The sequence below is a fragment of the Odontomachus brunneus genome, unplaced genomic scaffold (genome assembly GCF_010583005.1).
Source record: "Odontomachus brunneus isolate Ranch 3 - 2012 unplaced genomic scaffold, Obru_v1 Obru_scaffold_033, whole genome shotgun sequence".
Lineage (NCBI taxonomy): Eukaryota > Metazoa > Arthropoda > Insecta > Hymenoptera > Formicidae > Odontomachus > Odontomachus brunneus.
The window spans coordinates 468,143-487,429 of record NW_022639483.1 but is presented as its reverse complement, the minus strand read 5'-3'; the positions used below and the strand labels follow the sequence as shown (position 1 = coordinate 487,429).

The 19,287-nt window shown below is 39.7% G+C and overlaps 1 protein-coding gene across 1 annotated transcript; it reads left to right on the top strand.

Moving 5' to 3' along the window:
* Positions 1 to 587: 587 nt before the first annotated feature.
* LOC116843579 (Y-box-binding protein 1-like) lies at positions 588 to 17,901 on the top strand. The gene is made up of 7 exons (XM_032814050.1): positions 588 to 753; positions 3,231 to 3,294; positions 14,328 to 14,361; positions 14,448 to 14,706; positions 14,802 to 15,115; positions 17,119 to 17,181; positions 17,709 to 17,901. Exons 1-7 carry the CDS (start codon positions 693 to 695, stop codon positions 17,754 to 17,756), a joined length of 843 nt encoding a protein of 280 aa, XP_032669941.1. The 5' UTR covers positions 588 to 692; the 3' UTR covers positions 17,757 to 17,901.
* The last annotated feature ends 1,386 nt before the right edge of the window (positions 17,902 to 19,287 follow it).

The following is a 19,287-nucleotide window of genomic DNA, read 5'->3' as shown; positions in this document are numbered from 1 at the left end:
AGAGAGAGAGAGAGAGAGAGAGAGAGAGAGAGAGAGAGAGAGAGAGAGAGGGGACAGAAATAAGAAAGAAATAACACATAAATTAAGAAAGAAATAACACATAACAATCGAAGGGGATGCGAAAATTGCATACTTTGCTTTAACATCGTTGCTTTAACGATTCTTTTTTTCGGAATAAGCGAAGTATCTCAGTGGATAGCTTCGAGAGAGCCTGTTAAACAACGTGGATAAGATCAATCGAAATCTTATTATTGTCATAGAGATATTACATACTGTATCCTTCAGGACACACCGGCGTCGGCTGAGAGGATCGAGGGAAGGGGAGAAGGAGGACTCGAAGTAATCAGGGGGTCTGCCAATTTCGGGCGTGCGTTACACACAATACGCACTGTTACGAAGCAACGTCACGTCGAGCCGCCGCGTCGATGACGCCGCCACTGGTTGTCCATCGGCAGCGCTCGTCAAATTTCGCGTGTCTCCGTGAAGGCTCGGGACGCGCGATTGGTAGACGCGCGCCGGCGAGACGCTGCGTCGACCAATCGGCGCGCGCGTTAGAGGGGCACGCTGTTGTCTCTCCGTTAGTATCCTGAGCGAACAGCCGTCCAACTTCAGACGGGTTTTAACATCCAAACCAAGAGGAACTGGGTAACATCTAGGTTCGGCAGCGGCGTGTATTTAACACCAACACCACGATGGCTGACCCGGAGAAACAGCCCGAACAACCTAAGGCTGTCCAGCAGAAGATGGTCATCGGTAAGTCGAAGAACGAGACGAGCGGACACGCTCGTCGGAGTTTTCGTCGCGAACGGTCGCCTCTCCGCCGTCCGTAATGGCGTCCGCACGCTTCTTCACGGCGTTACGTCGCCAGGAGCCATGTGGTCGCCGGCGGCGCGCGGAATTCGGCCAGCCACGTTCCGGGGATCCGCCGCGCCTCGCCGACGTGACTCCTCGGGCGTCTCGGGATGCCGGTTTCCTCGTCGCCGTGCGGCTCTTCCGCGAGGCTCCCTCGCTTGACCATCGATTTTCGCCAACGCCGCGCTTTCCGTTTATCCTCACGGCGCTGCGCCGCGTCGCGTCACGTCGCGTCGTGTGTCGTGAAACGTATAACCTACAAAGCGGGGAACCGCCGCGCGGAAAGCTCTCCGGGATCCCGCTGACGTCGATCCGCGGATCGACGTCCTCGCCGAAGCGTCGATCGCGCCGATCCGAAGTGCCCGTCGTCCCGCGCGCTCCACGCTTCGCCGTTATGTAAGCGCGCGGTCGTCGCGGCTGCAACATGCTTCCCGGTGCGGGAGCACGTGCGTCGCGGCATCTGCTCGATTCGACCGGCCGTCCTCCACCGAAATCTCGAGTTTCTCCTTCGCATTCGGGCGAATTCGCTCGACAAATTTGGCGAAAGCGTCGCGCATTTCTTGTCGCAATATGCAAAATTTTGTGGAGTCAGAACGAGACATGTGCTCTGCTCGCGCTATAAGGTCGCGCGACTCTAACCTTCCCAAGGTTCCCCATATCTATTTAGGAAATGATGCAAGTCCAGCCTCGCGAATCCTGCCGAAACTTGCGCACCGTGTTATTTTGTGGCATACAGTCAAGACGCGTTATTTTTGAGAAATGCACTCGCATCACGTTCAAGCAAGCCAGCCAGCCAGCCAGCTAACCGTGCTCCATGTTGTTGTACGCGTTACACGTGCCTTTGTGATCGCTACCTCGTTTCCCAGGTGATTCTCGAGCAATTTCGAGTATCATCAATACCCAATTTATCATTTCTACAGTTCGTTCTTCGATCACGACCTTGTTTGGATTCCGCTCCAAGGTCGCGCGCGAGGCTGTTATGAAGATAGATCCGAGTCTCTTATCGTATTTTCGTCGCAGGGCGAAATCGGACAACGTTCTCTGTAGCGCGCGAGTTGACCGAGCGAGCGGATTTTATTCCCACCATGAATACCCGTGATAATTCCGACCGCGGCGTGTCTCCCTCGTGATCGTGTCTCGCGAGAGGTGCAACAAGAGAATGCATTCGCTCGATAGTTTCGTGAGAAATGCGGATCGAGCGTGGTTATCATCGATTCTTCCCGCGTCATGTTCCTCTCGCAATCGTATTGTTATTCCCGCCGAACACGTGTCGATTTTCTGTTAGCTCTAATACGTTGCATTATTCTTGGAAACATCACTCGTCACGGGCACTGTAAGATCGTCGAGTTCCGAAGCAACGGTCGTCTGCTTGTAAACACGTGGCGATAATATAAGTTTGTATCGTCAGATATTCTATTATTCCCTTCTTCAAGGTCGCTCGACCACCTTGGCGATAATATGTATGCTCGACGCTATTCCTCTACTCGTATACATCGTAACGCTACGAAATTTTCCCTCGCGCAATTATCAGTAAATTCTCGTCATGCGTCTCTCGCGCTTAATTGGTCTCGCTAATTAGTGCCGTGGCATACAGAAAAGCAGTAAGCAAATTGACCAATTACAATCGTTGATTCTTGTAAGAAAAATCAGCAACTGTGATTGGTCAATTTGCTTACTGCTTGCGTTTTACTGCTTAAGTTTTTCTGTGTACCACGACCCTTAGGCGTGCTGTTTTTCCTTTTCCCTTTTTTGTTTTTCAATAAGTTTTATAGGTACAATCACACTTTCAGTAGATTGTACAAATTGAGAAAATATTGTAGTAAAAGTTACAATAATTTTAAAGTTACAATTTTTTTAAATTTTGAACCGTACAGATATTACTGTCTATTTAAAGAATGTTGTATGCGTGTGTGATTATTTATTACAAAATTTTTGTAATTGAATGCTTTTAGGATGTTGTGTTTTCGGTAGATCGCAAAATTTGTTATTTTTGTAGTGATTTATACTACACTGAAAAGGTTGGTTGGATTAACCAATTTCTGGTCAAATATCAACAGAAATCTTGGTTAAAGTTATCAGAATTCATTCAAGTTAACTAAAAATCTGGTTAACTTAAATAGAATTGTGGTCACTTCAGTCAGGATTCGTTCATATTTAGTTCGTTCAGAACCAGAATCAGAAATTTGCTTAATCCAATCACCTCACTTTCCGTGTACAATGCCAGTATAGACAGCTCGACAAAACAGGTTGCAAAATAAGATAGAAAATTTTCACGTAACTTTTACTAAAATATTTTCCCCGCATGCGCGCGCGCGTATGTGTATAATCAACGGATTTTACGTCATTAGATTAATCACACGTTGTTTTTGCGATTTCAGCTAACAAAGTGACCGGGACTGTTAAATGGTTTAACGTCAAGAGTGGATACGGGTTCATCAACAGGTTAGTAATTGTTACCTTGCGATTATCTCACGACTCGTTTATTCATCTCTTTTTTTTTTTTTTTTTTTTTTTTTTTTTTTTTTTTTTTTTTTTTTTTTTTTTTTTTTTTTTTTGTTAATTCGTTCATCTTTGCTTCACGAAACACTGAACGAGAAAGGATACGTAGACCTATCTGGCACGCGTGGGTGTAAGGCTTAGTCATGCGCTATTAATTTAAACGCCTATTTTGCGCTACAACCGCGAGCGTCGAAGGGTCGCCCCGTTCACGAACTGCTGCATTTTCGATGAAAATCGGCCGAATACGCATTTACACACGTCCCAATTGTTTCTCCCCGTGACACAGCGCGTTTTCCCTCGTCGTAATTCACGAGTCCCGCTTGAAATTGCAGTTGCCGATTCGTTGCGCGTTCGAATAACTCTCGCGACTTCCGCCAGGTATTCCATAAATATATTTCCAAGCAGAACAAATTTCTAAAAGATATTTTAAAAATCTAAAAAACACGCATAGGACATCTTTAAGGTATCTTTTAGAAGTTTGCTTATCTTACTTGTGCTAACCGGCTCTCACGTTTGCGACTGTTTGGCGGGAAAACGTTCGACCTGTCGTTAATGTGCGTTAATGTCAACAGCCATACATCGTAGTCTCTTTAGTCATGTAGCACGAGAGAATAATCAATGAGTTGGCTGTTCGAACAACTTTCCGATAAATTTTGAAGCAAGGTAGATAAAACTCTGTTTACTTTCTGTCTTGGTCAGCGTGTATTCCGTCGTTATCGACGTTTCGTTGCTTTCATCGTCTTATCGGATATTCTTATTCCATCTACATGAGACAAATTATTTAATAAGAAGTTACGATTAATAATTTAAAAACTGACTAAAGGCGACACGATGGCGCTTGACACGATATTATCGCTATTTTATTTATATTATTGTTCAGTTTAACTTTCTACTTTTTTTCACATTAATTATCTCATTACGTCTCCACAACATAAACTTAAGGATCTAAAGCGCGAGCGACTAATCAATCGAATTCCATGGAACTTATAAGGGCAAAACTAATCGCTAATATTAAGGAAACCGACACACACATTTATACAGGGTGTCCCGAACCTCCATGATGACCCTTGGTGAGAACGGATTGAGGTGAACAAGAAAGTCCTGTACCGTTTTGCGATATTCGCAATAATAGTCGAGATATTAATTAAAAAAGATTGGTAAATGATCACACGCAATATAGTAGAGCTGCAGTGGCGCCGTCTGCCGTTGTATACTTAAACATTAAATCAAACTGAACAAAAAAGTCCTTTACCATTTTGTAAATTACCATATAGATTTTTAAATATTAATTAAAGAAAATTTATGCATTATGGTATACAATTATATATGTAACAATTTTCTTTAATATTTAAAAATCTATCATTTGCAAAATGATAGAGGACTTTTTTGTTAATATCTCGACTATTATTGCGAATATCGCAAAACGGCACAGGACTTTCTTGTTCACCTCAATCCGTTCTTTGTTCTCACCAAGGGTCATCATGGAGGTTCGGGACACCCTGTATATATAGTTAGGTCTCACATATATTTATTATCATTTTAAGTTTATATTCAGATACTAGACGACTAGTTTCATTGGCTATAAAACATCTGAATATAAATTTAGGACAATCTTAAATATAAGATTCGACTATGAATACCGCTTTAAGGCTCTTAACTTTCCGCAGAACTCTTGATTGATAATGTCAGGAGCGAAAAAAAAAAATGTACGTAAAAAATTCTTGCAAAATATAGTGAAATAAAATTTTTGCAAAATACGGTAAATAAAAAGATACAATTATAAAATGATATTTGCAATCAATTTGTACGTTTTACATTATTTCGGATTATTTCATATCTATAAAATAGTCTGAACGTTTTCCTTTTTTTACTGTAACAATCAATAAATCGCGTGACACGTACAACCTATCTTTTTTATCTGTTTTTTCACAATTTTTCATGCCAATTTTATGGTTATTTATTGATTGTTAGACCAAAAGGAAAATGTTTGAACTATTTTGCAGATATGCTCGGTTGATTGCAAGTATTATATTTTATGAACATATCTTATTTCTACACACTTCGCAAGAATTTTCTCATTCTTCTGACGTTATAAATCAAGATGACCGCGGCAGAGACACAAGAGCTTTCAGGAATTCATTCACTTAAGCCAAAACGTTTAAAATTATACAAAAATTTGACGTAACATTTAACGCAGTAAAATGTATTCGTAGTTAAAGTTTTATGCAGGTTATATGCACCGTTCAGAACAAATGTTTAATATTGAATATCGGAATTTTTTGCACATATAATTTTACGATAGAAATAATATGAATGACTTATTCCACTATAACTTCGTAAAAGGTGATACTATTCAAATAAAAAAATTACCAATGCAAAAATTATTTTAGACTAGAAAACTGCTGTTTTATTTATCTTTGAGTGGCATTGTACTGAATGAAACGTAACAAGAAATTACTACGAAATTAGTTTCAAAATAATATTCATGATTTAGATAATTTTTCGTTTGGTAAATAGTGAATTTCTGAGTAGCGCCCTTGATGCGCCACTGAAAATACGCTCCTTAGGCGCCTTGAAGATACATATCTGGTGAACAAACTCCTTGAGAAATTGATCAAGATTGCTTTACTTACTGCATATTGAACTCGGAGACGAGGCGCTTGACACGATATATCTAAAGTCGCGCGAGCGACTAATCAATCGATCCCACGGAACTTATAAGGGTGAAACTAGTCGCTAATATTAGGAAAACCGTCGGTTTCTCCCGCTGCAAGTCGACTCGACCTGCAACCTCGACCTGGCATTCTGCCGCACGGAAAATAGACACCTCATTCGGCACGTGCGCGGGCACAGGAGCGACGCGCAGAGCCGCTTCCTCGCTATTTTCGAGATCCCGCCGTTTATCTCTGGCCGGGCGCCAGGAAATCCTTCGTTCGCGTCAGACTCAGCAACGCCGGGTTCCTCGGCGTGTCGTGTCGCGCCGCGCCGCGCGCAGAACCTCCGGCGACGACGGCGAGTGCGCGTTTCCGTTCGCTGACGAGTCGCGCGAGTCGAAGCGGGTCCCGCGGTCAAGGGAAAAGGCCACGTCGTCGACGCGACCGGAAGGAAAAGAAAAGAAGGGAAGGGGGAAGATTAAAGGACGCGGTGCACGCCTCGCTCGGTTCTTCCGGTTGCCGTCGCGTTCCTCCTCCTCTGTCGCCAGGTTGATGAGCGCCCTCGCGCTCATTGTTTTTAAGGAGTTTATTCACTTAAACCAAAATCATAAAATTATAAAAAATATAAAATAGCATATTTTTATCGCACAATAAAACACATTCGTACTTAAAGTACTTTCATGCGATTTATGTCTGCACCGTTCGTGAGAAATTTAGGGAAGATCGGGGCTAGGTGTCTATATTTTAGAATTTCAAAGTTACAACTTCTCAGGCAATTAATTGTTGGATTGACTGTATAAACATGATAGAGGCAACTTTTTTCTGTATACTAATACACGCCACGACAACCCTGTTAACTGTATATTTTGTTTTGTAATAATCAAAATACGAACATGCAGCAACATGGGCCTTTTTGCTAATATTAGATTCAGTTGCCCAATAGTACAGGATAAGAAAGCCACATATAAATTACGTATTTTGATTAGTAGTTCCGGAAATAGTCTCCACGAAAGGTCTTCACAGTCCTCCTGCCGGTTCTTAAATATAAGCCAATTTTATTTCTTTCGTTCTTATGCTCTATTTCAATTAATCTGTGAATAAAAATTGCATTTATTATTAAAAAGTATATCATATACTTGCAAGAAATTTCATTCTAGCGTTTAATTTTATTCAGTCACAATGGAGAATATTAATAAAAAATTTCGAGAGGCTCGAAAATTTTCTTTGCTATTATCAAAACAATTTTTTTTATTTTTTAACTGTAATATTATTCCGATTTTAGTAAATCTTAGAGAAAAGTATTTATGTTCGAAAAGGACCATTTCGCGATTTTGTACCTACATTGAAAGAAAAATTATATTAAAATTAACAAATATTTTCTTGATGGGCGTCATTAACATATTTTTACTTAAATATACATTCTCTTTATTTAAATCAAATATTTTTTACTTGATTTAAATAAATAATATTTGGTTTAAATAAAGAGAATGTAGATATAAGTAAATATGTTAATCAAAGAACTCATCAAGGAAATATTTGTTGATTTTAATATAATTTTTCTCTCAGTGTACTATTTCTCTCAAGACAAATACTAAAAAAAGCACATGATAATACACCCCTGACCATACAATCCCGGTCACCCATAATACTGAATATTGCCATTTTGCACATATAATCTTATGGTAGAAGCAATACAAGTGATCATTACTCCACTATAACTTCGTAAAAAGTGATATCATCCAAATGAAAAACTTACCGTCACAAGTGCCATATATGGAAGTGAACTGAATCTAAATGTTGCAGTCATTTCTAGTAACTCTTATATCCGGCAAAGGAAATCGAACAGAATTCTAACGTTGTGGCTATGAACCTTTAAGGCTTTCGCACGCGAATTGCCGTAACTGTAGACATGAGACGTAGTTTTAGCTGAAGAACCAATCAGGATTTTGCTATAGTTTTGTGTGCTCTAGAATGAGACAGAACTGCCGTGTAAATCTGATGGTGTGCAAGAGTAACTATAGGATTCGTTTGGTTGAAATCCAAATCACTCAGTCTGAATCCTACTTATACGTTCATTTTCAATCTTCTTCTAGCTGGGAGAATCTTCAAGCGATACAACGATTGGTTCTTTAGCTTGAGTTTACGTCTTATGTTCACGGCTACGTGAATCCGTGTGCGAGAGCCCTCAGACTCGGCGGCGAACGGGCGCGCAAGTCGCACCTCTCCGGGAGCTCTCGAACGCGCACTTTCACCGGCACTGGACACCAGCGATTCTCGCCGCAAAACGTTAGAAACGCGGCCCGTTACGATGCGACTACTTGTAAATATAGAACGCTTTCGTTGGACCGTGCCAGCGAATCGCCGTGTGTCTTATACTTATCCCGGGTCCTACGCATCGACTACGTATCGACTTCGTAAACACGCGTCTCCAGGATAGCGATCACACGCGTAACTTTTTCAGGCAGAAAAGTGAAAAGTTTCACGTGAACTCGACGTGATCGACCGATCGCGTAACTTTCCGAATAATGGAAATTTGAAAATCGTCGCGTGAAACTTTTCACTTTTCATGAGTTCACGGTAGAAAAAGATACACGAGATACATTTCGATCATGAATGTTTTCCCTTAGATTGAACCCGTGTGCAAAGTGAAAAATCTAACCTTAAAAATATATAGAAATAGCTACTCTCCATGTGTTTGTATTGGAGGAAAAGATTCATGATCGCTTCCATGATCGATACCCAGAAAATGCGAAAGCGCGATTAGCAACACATGTTCTTCTGTTCTCTTTGCTATTCTCTTCGTTTCTCGCGATGAAGTTCACGTACTCCACGGTTTCGCCTCTCGCATCTTGCCAATGCGGTTTTACGAGCGCGTTTTTCTTTTTCCTCATTCGAAGGAATGCCGTGGATTTATTAATGCAGCTTAGAGTAACCGCGCAAGAACCGTTCGCGCGATGGTCTCGCTGGTAATCTCGCCGGAAACCTTATGGCAAAGATGGCCTAAATGTACAAGCGAGAGGAAGCCATTTTACGGCGGATAGTTCATAACAATGGCGAGAAGAATTTCGGGCGGTACGCTATGCGATTTTAGAATTGCTAGAAAATAGTTTCAATTTGAGGCATTACCCAGAAATAGGCAGTTTTACATAGTATATATATCAGTTTGGCAGCAGTTTTATTAGTCAATTTGTAAAGATTGCGTCCCTTTTGTCAGTAGTTTATATGACACTCATATTTATTACATAAAATGACGATATATAAATACGAAAAGCTATTCTAAAATAATGATTAAAACAACGTATTATGGAAAATGTGATATGAAAATATGCCCAAATTTCCTATACGAGAATTTAACAGAAAACTAACAAATCTTTTGTATCAAGCTAAAGCCCAGACAGATTTTAATGATTATCACGACGTAAAACAATCGATGGTGGAAACTTTACAATTTTTTAAGTTATATTTATGAAGCAAATACACTGTATTGAATGGATCGTTTAATTTACATCATACAGTGATACTTATATGTACAATAATCATTATATTGATGCTGCAATAAATTTACTTAAAGTTACACTCAAATTTTCATATTGCATTTTATATAACACATTTGTGTTTTGAGCAAATTTTGATAATTCTTTTAAAGTACTTTTTTCATACTTTTATTTCGTTACTTTATGTTATTTTAGAAATTTATTTTAGAATTTATTTTACTTTAAAATTTATTTTATTTTATTTTAGAAATATGAATTTTATATGAAGGGCATTCATAAGGGATGCAACTTTTAAAAGTCAACTAGTATAAAATTGCCGTCAGATTTACGTCTATCGGTCTATCTGGATACTCAAATAGACTTTCATAATTGCCACAACGTAAAACAGTCGATGATGGAAATTATATAAATTTGCTAATTACGTTTATGAGACAAGTGTACTATATTGACTAAAATCATTAAATTTCCATCATACAACAATATATATTTTTTGCTATATTGATACAGCAACAAACTTAGTAAAAGTTACAGTCAGAAGCGAGAGTATTGCAGGGTGCGAAAGCAACTGGGCTTTAGGTTGGTAAAAAGATTTGTTAATTTTCTATTAAATTCTCGTAGGAAATTTGGGTATTAACAGGAAACCCTCATTGAATGCATAAAAAAATTTCGAGTTGATGTCCATTTTATTCGTAAAAATGATTGAAATTGGAATTGAATAATATATATATATTTTGTTTTCTATTTTATATTTGACGAACATGACAAATATATAATCTTCTGTACCTAATATCAGTGATGATAAATCGAGGATTAGTCATGTTAACTTGGTAATTAGATCATTATTAGTATCGGAAAATTTTAGTTCATCCAGGGGTTCATGTTTCTGAAATCGTTAGCTTTGATTAGTACTTAATAGGAACCCATTGAACCTTCGCCGGTTTGTCGTTAAATTTGACAAACCCGGTTTTATTGCAATGGGAAAATAATATTTCGTCTCGATACCTATTGGATCATAACTGGCTATTAACTAATTCAGTATCGATCCGTGTCGCGAGACTTACAGCTCAACGTAGATCTACGAATACCTATATTTGACTTCAGATAAATCCCGAGGGAGGTATCCGATCCCAAATATCTATCAAGTGTGACACGAGTAAATTAAACGATTTACTCAATTTTATGAGGTATATTTATCTCATAAAAATAATTGAAAAAATTCCAGCATTAATAAAGATTCCAGCATCAATAAAGATTGCAGCATCGATTGTTTAATGATGAAAACCTATCTGAGTTTTAGTACTGGAAAATTTCATAAAACCTCAAAAATAATTGAAAAAATACCAGCATCAATAAAGATTCCAGCATCGATAAAGATTCCAGCATTGATTGTTTAATGATGAAAACTTATCGCGCGTATCTGAGTTTTAGTACTGGAAAATTTCATAAAACCTCAAAAATAATTGAAAAAATTCCAGCATCAATAAAAATTCCAGTATCGATAAAGATTCCAGCATTGATTGCTTAATGATGAAAACCTATTTGAGTTTTAGTACTGCAAAATTTCATAAAACCTCAAAAATAATTGAAAAAATTCCAGCATCAATGAAGATTCCAGCATCGATAAAGATTCCAGCATTGATTGTTTAATGATGAAAACTTATCGCGCGTATCTGAGTTTTAGTACTGGAAAATTTCATAAAACCTCAAAAATAATTGAAAAAATTCCAGCATCAATAAAAATTCCAGTATCGATAAAGATTCCAGCATTGATTGCTTAATGATGAAAACCTATTTGAGTTTTAGTACTGCAAAATTTCATAAAACCTCAAAAATAATTGAAAAAATTCCAGCATCAATAAAGATTCCAGCATCGATAAAGATTCCAGCATTGATTGTTTAATGATGAAAACCTATCTGAGTTTTAGTACTGCAAAATTTCATAAAACCTCAAAAATAATTGAAAAAATTCCAGCATCAATAAAGATTCCAGCATTGATTGTTTAATGATGAAAACTTATCGCGCGTATCTGAGTTTTAGTACTGCAAAATTTCATAAAACCTCAAAAATAATTGAAAAAATTCCAGCATCAATAAAGATTCCAGCATCGATAAAGATTCCAGCATTAATTATTTAATGATGAAAGTCTATCTGAGTTTTAATACTGGGAAATTTTAATTTATCCCGGGATTCACGTTATTCTGAAGTTGTTAGCTTTGATTAGCACTTAAATGGAATCTTATGGCTCATTTGGAATCCATTGCTCATTCGCCGGTTTGTTCAATTTGACAAACTCGGTTTTACTGCAATGGAAAAATAATATTTTGTCTTGTCACCCATTGGATCATAGCTACTAATTCGGCATCGATCCATGATGTAAGACACACAACTCACCAAATTCGTTCAACGTAGATACTCATTAGTCCTAAGCTCCTGAGCGAAACTGCGCGAGTGAAGTTAGAATTATTTATAATCAGCTAATGCGTGCGCGCCCTGCTCGAATGCGAAATAATTGGACATTGCAACGAACGAGCAGTTCGATTGTACGGGATTATAGCGCAAATCAAATGTAAAAGTAATTAGTTGATCTACGAATACCTACGTTTGCCGCGACTTAAGATATATCCTGATGGAGATGTTCAATACCTCCAATATCTACCAAGTGCGACACGGAAATTAAACGATTCACTTAATATAGTATATTTGTCTCATAAAAATAATTTAAAAAATTGTGAAGATTCCACCATCGATTGTTTTATGTTGTGATAATCATGAAAGTCTATTTGGGTTTTAAATTGATACAAAAGATTTGCCAGTTTTCTATTAAATTCTCGTAGGAAAGTTGGGTAACAGGAAAATAGGAAGTCTTGATTAGATGCATAAAAAATGTCGAGTTGATGCCCACTTTATGATGTTATCTATCCTATTCGACGAGACAATCCCCTGATAGTTTCAAGCGTATCGGAATAAAGATTAATACATTGACTGTCACGGTGGTCACCGGTGACCGACGTTACAATGTCGCCGTGTCTACCAATTTGCGTGTAAAACGTAACCAACAGAGCTTATGACCAAACCGTATAGCCGATCAATTAAATGCATAGCCGATGAGACGAGCTGACGTGGATATATACATCGCATTTATTTGCCACATATTTGGTAATTGAAACTCGAGCTGAATATCGAAATAAGCCGTGAAAGCGGTTTTGTTGCACGCGACTCTTGACAATTGCGATTTGGGAAAATGTGTAATCGCGTTCCTAGCGGAATTAATTATTGCACGGGGCTAACTATGACGTGATCCTACCCTAGGGAAGTATCGATCTTGCTGAATTCGCCGCGTACAGTTCCGAATTTTGATCTCCGTGCACCTGATCCATCTGATTTTGTTGATGCCGCACGAAAGCGGGAGGGGAGGGGGTTGTCTAGTTTGGCAGCTGGCGTTTGTGTTACGGGTATATTCTCTCTCTCTCTCTCTTCCTCTCTCTCTCTCTCTCTCTCTCTCTCTCCCTCTCCTCCCTCCCTCCCCTCTCCCTCCCCCCTTCCGATTGCACCGCGCCGCGAGGTTCGACGACCTCTCAACTCCGTGCTTTGCTCCGCAGCTTCATGGATTCCGATTACGTCCGTGCGCTCGCGAATTCATGCGCGCGAGAGACGTGCATGCGCTACATATTTGCGACATGCTGTATTGTACATGCGCGCGGAACTTCGTGGAGAATGCAGACGGACGTCATGCTGACATGATTGAGCGAAATTTCTGCTATGTTATTACGCACGGACGTTAAATAGGTGGGCGCGATTGTTAAGCTTTTCTTCTTGATCATATAACAAAATTTCCGCGCGAGATTCTCATCCAAGACGTCAGAAAATGACGTCGCAGCCATTGCGTTTTCCAATAATTTATCAATACGAAATTAGCAATCACGCGCGCGCCTGTTATCCTCACGAAAAAAAAGAAAAAAATATATATAATGTTTTTCACGAAAGATTTGCTACTTTTCTATTAAATTCGTAGGAAGTTTGAATATTTAAGAAGGAGAATGGGGAGTTCAAATGTCTAAAAAGATATCGAGTCGATGTTGTTGATTTTATTCGTGAAAATAATCAGTCTTTCGAAAGTACTCTCTAAACTTCTTGGAGTGGAATTTCACTCAAAACGAGTGGCAGTATTTACACTCAAAGCAATAGTGAAAATACTGCCACTCGAGATTGCGTGAGTAAACGTTTCGCTTCAGTTCAGAGTGAATTCCATATGAGTAAATGTTTCAATCAATTAGAGTGAATATGTGCTTGTGAATATGTGAATATGTGCTTGTTTGTAACAGTGAAGTACATCGGATTTACTGCTCAATTTCGAATGAAAATATTCACTTGACGAATCAGAGTAACGAATTAACTTTATGGCCAGCACTTATAGTTGGATCTTATATTTAAGACTGTGTTAAATTCATCTTCAGATGATGTACAGATCATTTCATTAACTATGGAATATTTGAAGGGAAACTTAAGACAATCTTAAATATAAGATCCGACTATGAATATCAGCTTATATGAGTAAAGAAATACTCGTGAATTTGAATGACTCAGCTAGTCACCTCTATTTTTCGAATGAAATTTCACTCCAAGAAATTTGGAAAGTAGATAATTTCATTTCCTACGTTATTCGGCAAATACGAGAAATCTTTTACACAAAAAAATCTAATATATAATATAATGAAAAGAGAGAAAACTCAAATACTAATCAAATTTCAAAGGCTAGTAGGAATGCCATTCGTGTAAGAATATAAATATCGATCGCCTTTAATGCAATTTTTTGTTTTATTGTTACAGGAATGACACCAGAGAGGACGTGTTTGTACATCAAGTAAGTTTTTCAAAACGCTTCAGTAGTGCGAAGCCACATTCTCTTTCTTAAAATATACGATATTTCAATGTTACCTGTGATTGCAGTCGGCCATCGTAAAGAACAACCCGAGAAAGGCCGTGCGTAGCGTCGGCGATGGCGAGGTCGTGGAGTTCGACGTCGTCATCGGCGAGAAGGGCCACGAAGCGGCGAATGTCACCGGACCAGCTGGTGAAGCCGTGAAGGGCTCGCCCTATGCCGCGGATAAGCGCCGTGGCTACCGTTCCGCACATTGGATATATCCCAGACGCGGAAACGGTAGACCGCAACGTAGACCCCGCGAAGGCCAGGAGGGCTACGATTCAGGTATGCATCGTCGGTATCCTCACGTATGCCATTTCGTTGAGACTGTTTGTTCCTAATGTACCTGCAAACGTTTGACTGACGAATGATTAAATCAGGTGAAGCAAGGACGGCCGATGAAGGCAACGCGGCCGAGGGTGGTGGCCAGCAGCCCCAGCAGCAGCGACGCTACAGGATGCGTCGCCAATATGATGGCTACTACCGCGGAGCACGGCGTTCCGGGCCAGCTCCCCAGCAAGGTGAGAACCCTGGGGAGGGCGGTGAGCAGGCGGAAGGGACCGGCGAAGGAGGTGCCCCACCGCGTGGTGGTGGAAGAGGACGTGGCGGACCGTCACGACGCTACTTCCGTCGTAACTTCCGCGGAGGCAGGGGTGGTGGACCCCCGCGACGTCCTCGCAGCCAGGATGGCCAGGTGAGAGACACAAATTGACATGGTTACTCGGACTCGTCTTTTCTGATTGTATACCGGCGATACAATGGACGAAACGGAGATTCCAATGTCGAATGTCTCAATCATGAATGACTCTTTCTCTACTATGTACGGTTTTTTCCAAACTTCGCTCTTCAGACTTTCGATTGATACAAACTGTACATTCATCTCATTTTTATGTTCTAATTACAAATAAAGCATTTTTTTTTTTATTATTTGTTTTTAACTTTTTGTAAAAGATACCTTATCTTTAACCTTAGCTGCATTTTTTTGTACACTTTGACTGTACACTTGTATCTTCAATGCGTATACGGTCGAAGTCTTTTTGTATAATGTGCATTGTATCGTGATATACTATCTGTTCTACTTCGTTTATCCATGATCTTTTCTCCGATGCGATCTATAAGAACGGGAACACCGTGCTCCTCCTCTCCTCGTCTCGAATTTTCTAAAGTCAGAGACAGCATGGATTGTGTCATGTTACGACGCTTGTTAGGTGGTCGATGACGGCGAGCATATTGGCGGCGAGGTTGGCGGTAATTCGCAGACAAATCCGCGACCACGTTACAGACGACGATTTCTGCGACAGCCTCGTGTCACTTCGTGCCAACGGACGAACGCTGTAGAGAACCTGCCACCCTCGGGCGCTCGCAAATCCAATTCTGCTCCTTCTCCCGTCACCTCCCTTCGAGTGCAAGCCGCCGATATTCCTCCTGAATCCTGCGATAAATCCGGTCAGGTATTACACTTCGATTCCTCTACCTTGGTCGAATAGATAGGAGATAATTCGCGCCATCTCGCATCTCCTTTATCCGCGGAAGATTCTACAAGACGATTTTCTCCGCGTTGCACGAGACGCTCGTACGGAAGTTTGTTATATGATCGTTGTAGCTCGCGATAATTCGCCCTATATGTATACTGAAAGAAATTATCCGATAAAAAATTAACAAACGGATATTTTCGATCAAATTACCGATGAATTTTTGTATCTGATCAGGAAGCATCCGATGAGAAATATCGGTTTATCCGATGAAGTGCCATTATGAAAGTATCCGATTAAATTTAATCAGAAATATCCATTTGTTAATTTTTTTATCGGATAATTTCTCTCAGTGTACTATTAACTCTCAGTGTAAATATTTATCCCCTCTTCAATGGATTGCACTATTCTGTTTCCCTTTCCCCATGTGCATTCGACGGAGCACCTTAAATACAAGCCATAAATCGGGAGCTATCCAATGTAACGCCTCTCAGTATCGTGAAATGTCAGGACCACAAATTAGGAGCGATCTAGAGATAGAGTTTGGTATACATACTAAGCATCATTAACGTCTGGTCATTAACTAAATATAGAATCACATACGTTTTCTACCTGATATTATGTTTATATGTTTGTGCATCATGACTGCTGATTGTTAGGGGAAATAAGTAACGATATTTCCAATAACATTCGATAAGTAAATCAAGATTTGTCATTTTTCTATTAGATTCTCGTAAAAAGTTTGAGTATAAAAAGGAAAATAGGGAGTCCTCATTAGGTGTCTGAAAAAATACCGAGTTAATGTTATTATATGCATATGTCATTTTATTCACAAGAATGATTAATCTCGAACTTGGATAATTTAATTTTGTATTTTATTTGGCATACTTGGCCTTCTGTACCAATCTAATACTTCTTTTGTATGTAATTCCACGAATATTTTTTACTTCACAAATATTGTTCTCAGTAAATAATATTCGAGATATCGTTGCTGTTTCCTTGGTTCATTCGTCATGATACACGAATGTCCGAGATTTCTAGTCTGGTCTAGTGTCGGGTTTAATCCTGGGTTTAATAGAAGTGACCAGGCATGAATGATACCCGGTGTGCGAACGAGAGATGGTTTCCCGAGTACGCGGTCTGTCGACGAATCTCTGTGAATATATACATACGGCAGCAATGCTTGGCACACACTATTTGCACATTCTTTTTCTACTCTTTTCAGTCGGAGCAGAAGTCGGATGCACCTAAAGATACGGATGCACCTGCCGCTGCCCCTGCTCCACAGGTAATGTTTGCTTTATTTTTTCCTCTTTCCGATCTCGCGGGTGAGTTCGTTTCAGTTATTCGTTTTCGCACCCACACCTTCGGATTTATTTTCTTCCACTGTTCCCAGCCTTTCCTACTTTCGTTCTCGTTATGTCCCTCGAGAAAGTCTGCATTCCTGGTAACAGCATAGTTTGATAGTCGAGACTTCTGCGGGCTGGAAAAATGCTGGATTGCGTTCCCGGGCTGAAGCCGCGTTTTTTGCGAGTTTGTTTCCAAAGTTTTGCGAACGTTTCAGTTGATCCGTGTCAGGTTGTTCTTCTCTGTAATGAAGTGAACTGAAATGTTCATGAAACATTTGAAATTTACAGAAATCACAACTTTAATCTGACAACTAAATCCAGCAATAGTGTGATCCACAACGCCTCGGAGAATTTTTGTACAACTTCTTCGAAAGAGAAATATGGATAATATTTAGATGCCTAATATGCGATAATATTCGCGACATTCACAAGTGCTAAATAATAATACTTATCAATGTGTTTGCAGGAGAGCCAACCGGTGCAGAACACCACCACTACCGAGAGCACCGCCTAACCGAGAGAGTAACGCTACCACAGCAAAAAACACTCCTTTAAATATACAACACCAACACCCGTTATACACTAAGCAGCAGCAGCAGCAGAAACAGCAGCAGCAGCAACAACAACTAAAAAACATCAATAAAAAAAAGCTAAAAGAATCGCAAAAAATCTTAAAAAAATAAGAAACCAAAAACACTACTCCACACTCTCCCCACGGAGGCATAATAAATTGAGATGCGTATGGGGGTCGAGGAGCACACGAATGTAAGGAGATACTTCGCCCGCCGCGCGTTCCTCGATTCCCCTTCCCCCGTGTGCTTCTTAATTTAAGGATGGCTAAGTTGTAAGAGCGAATTGATCGGTAGAATGCGAGATAAAAACAAAGAATGCGCGCGCGCGTGCTATGCTATGCGACAGAAGGGTAAAGCAATTACGGTGCACGGAGCGATGAGTTCGAGCGCGGCAAGAAACACATTAACACATATATGTGTATAATTTTTTTGTTTTCGTTTTTTGTGCATATTTCTTGTTTCGTACGTTACTTCTGATTTTTCCTCGCTGAGATGCTTGAAATCGTTCCACATGCGACATTTGAGTTTATATTGCTTTTACCATAAAGGTCCCTTCATTTTCGGTGACTTTTCATCAAAAAAAGTAGTGGACATACCATAGTGATCGCGAGTAACGCGGCGATAATGTGAGTACACGTACGTGGGTCATGCGTATTGTCGTAACTGTGCGTGTATCATTTGCAATTTAGCCTCGTCTCGAAGTCATTCGTTTCATTTCGACTTCTGTGTCGCTGTCTTAAAATTATCATGATAAAACTACCGTGTTGCTTTCACTCTTTTATTGTTTCTTACTCGTCAATAAGTAGCGTAACAGAGAACGATATTCGATGTGCGCGCACCAACGGCGTATTTGCGATTAATAGTATATCAAATTTCTCTTACACTTTATAGCGAATTTGTCGTGAAATTGAGAACAATTATTGTAATAGCGTTTACTTCTTTCATATTTTTACAAATCGTAGTGTACAGTGTCAATTTGGCCCCTGGTGGGTCCGGCGGAGTGTGTACAAATAATTGATTATTGTTTTTTTGACTTGCGCACTATTGATGCAATTGTGAGTAAAACGTCCGGTCGTCTTCTGAATCTTGACGTCGTTCGACCATGCATCGGGAAGGTCGTTTTTAAACTACAAAATCGCGCATGCGGATCGTTCGATTTGACTTTCAGAATAGGAGCCCGGGCGTGTCACAGCCATCGGCTCGACTGACAATACGAAATCGTAGACTGTCACGAGAGTACGATAGCAAGAGAGAGAAAGAAGGAGAATAACAAAGAAGAGAGAGAAAGGAAAAATTTATATTATTTTGCATGAAGAACTAATTTTTAAAATTTTAGTTTGTAGTATCGTCGACGGTTAAATAAAAAATATATCCTCGAGAAAAAAATTGAAAGAAGAAATTTGACAAAAATGAAATATCTTTTTATCTGGCGTAATTATTGGTTCAGATTTTTCTTCTGCGTTCGAGTCTGTA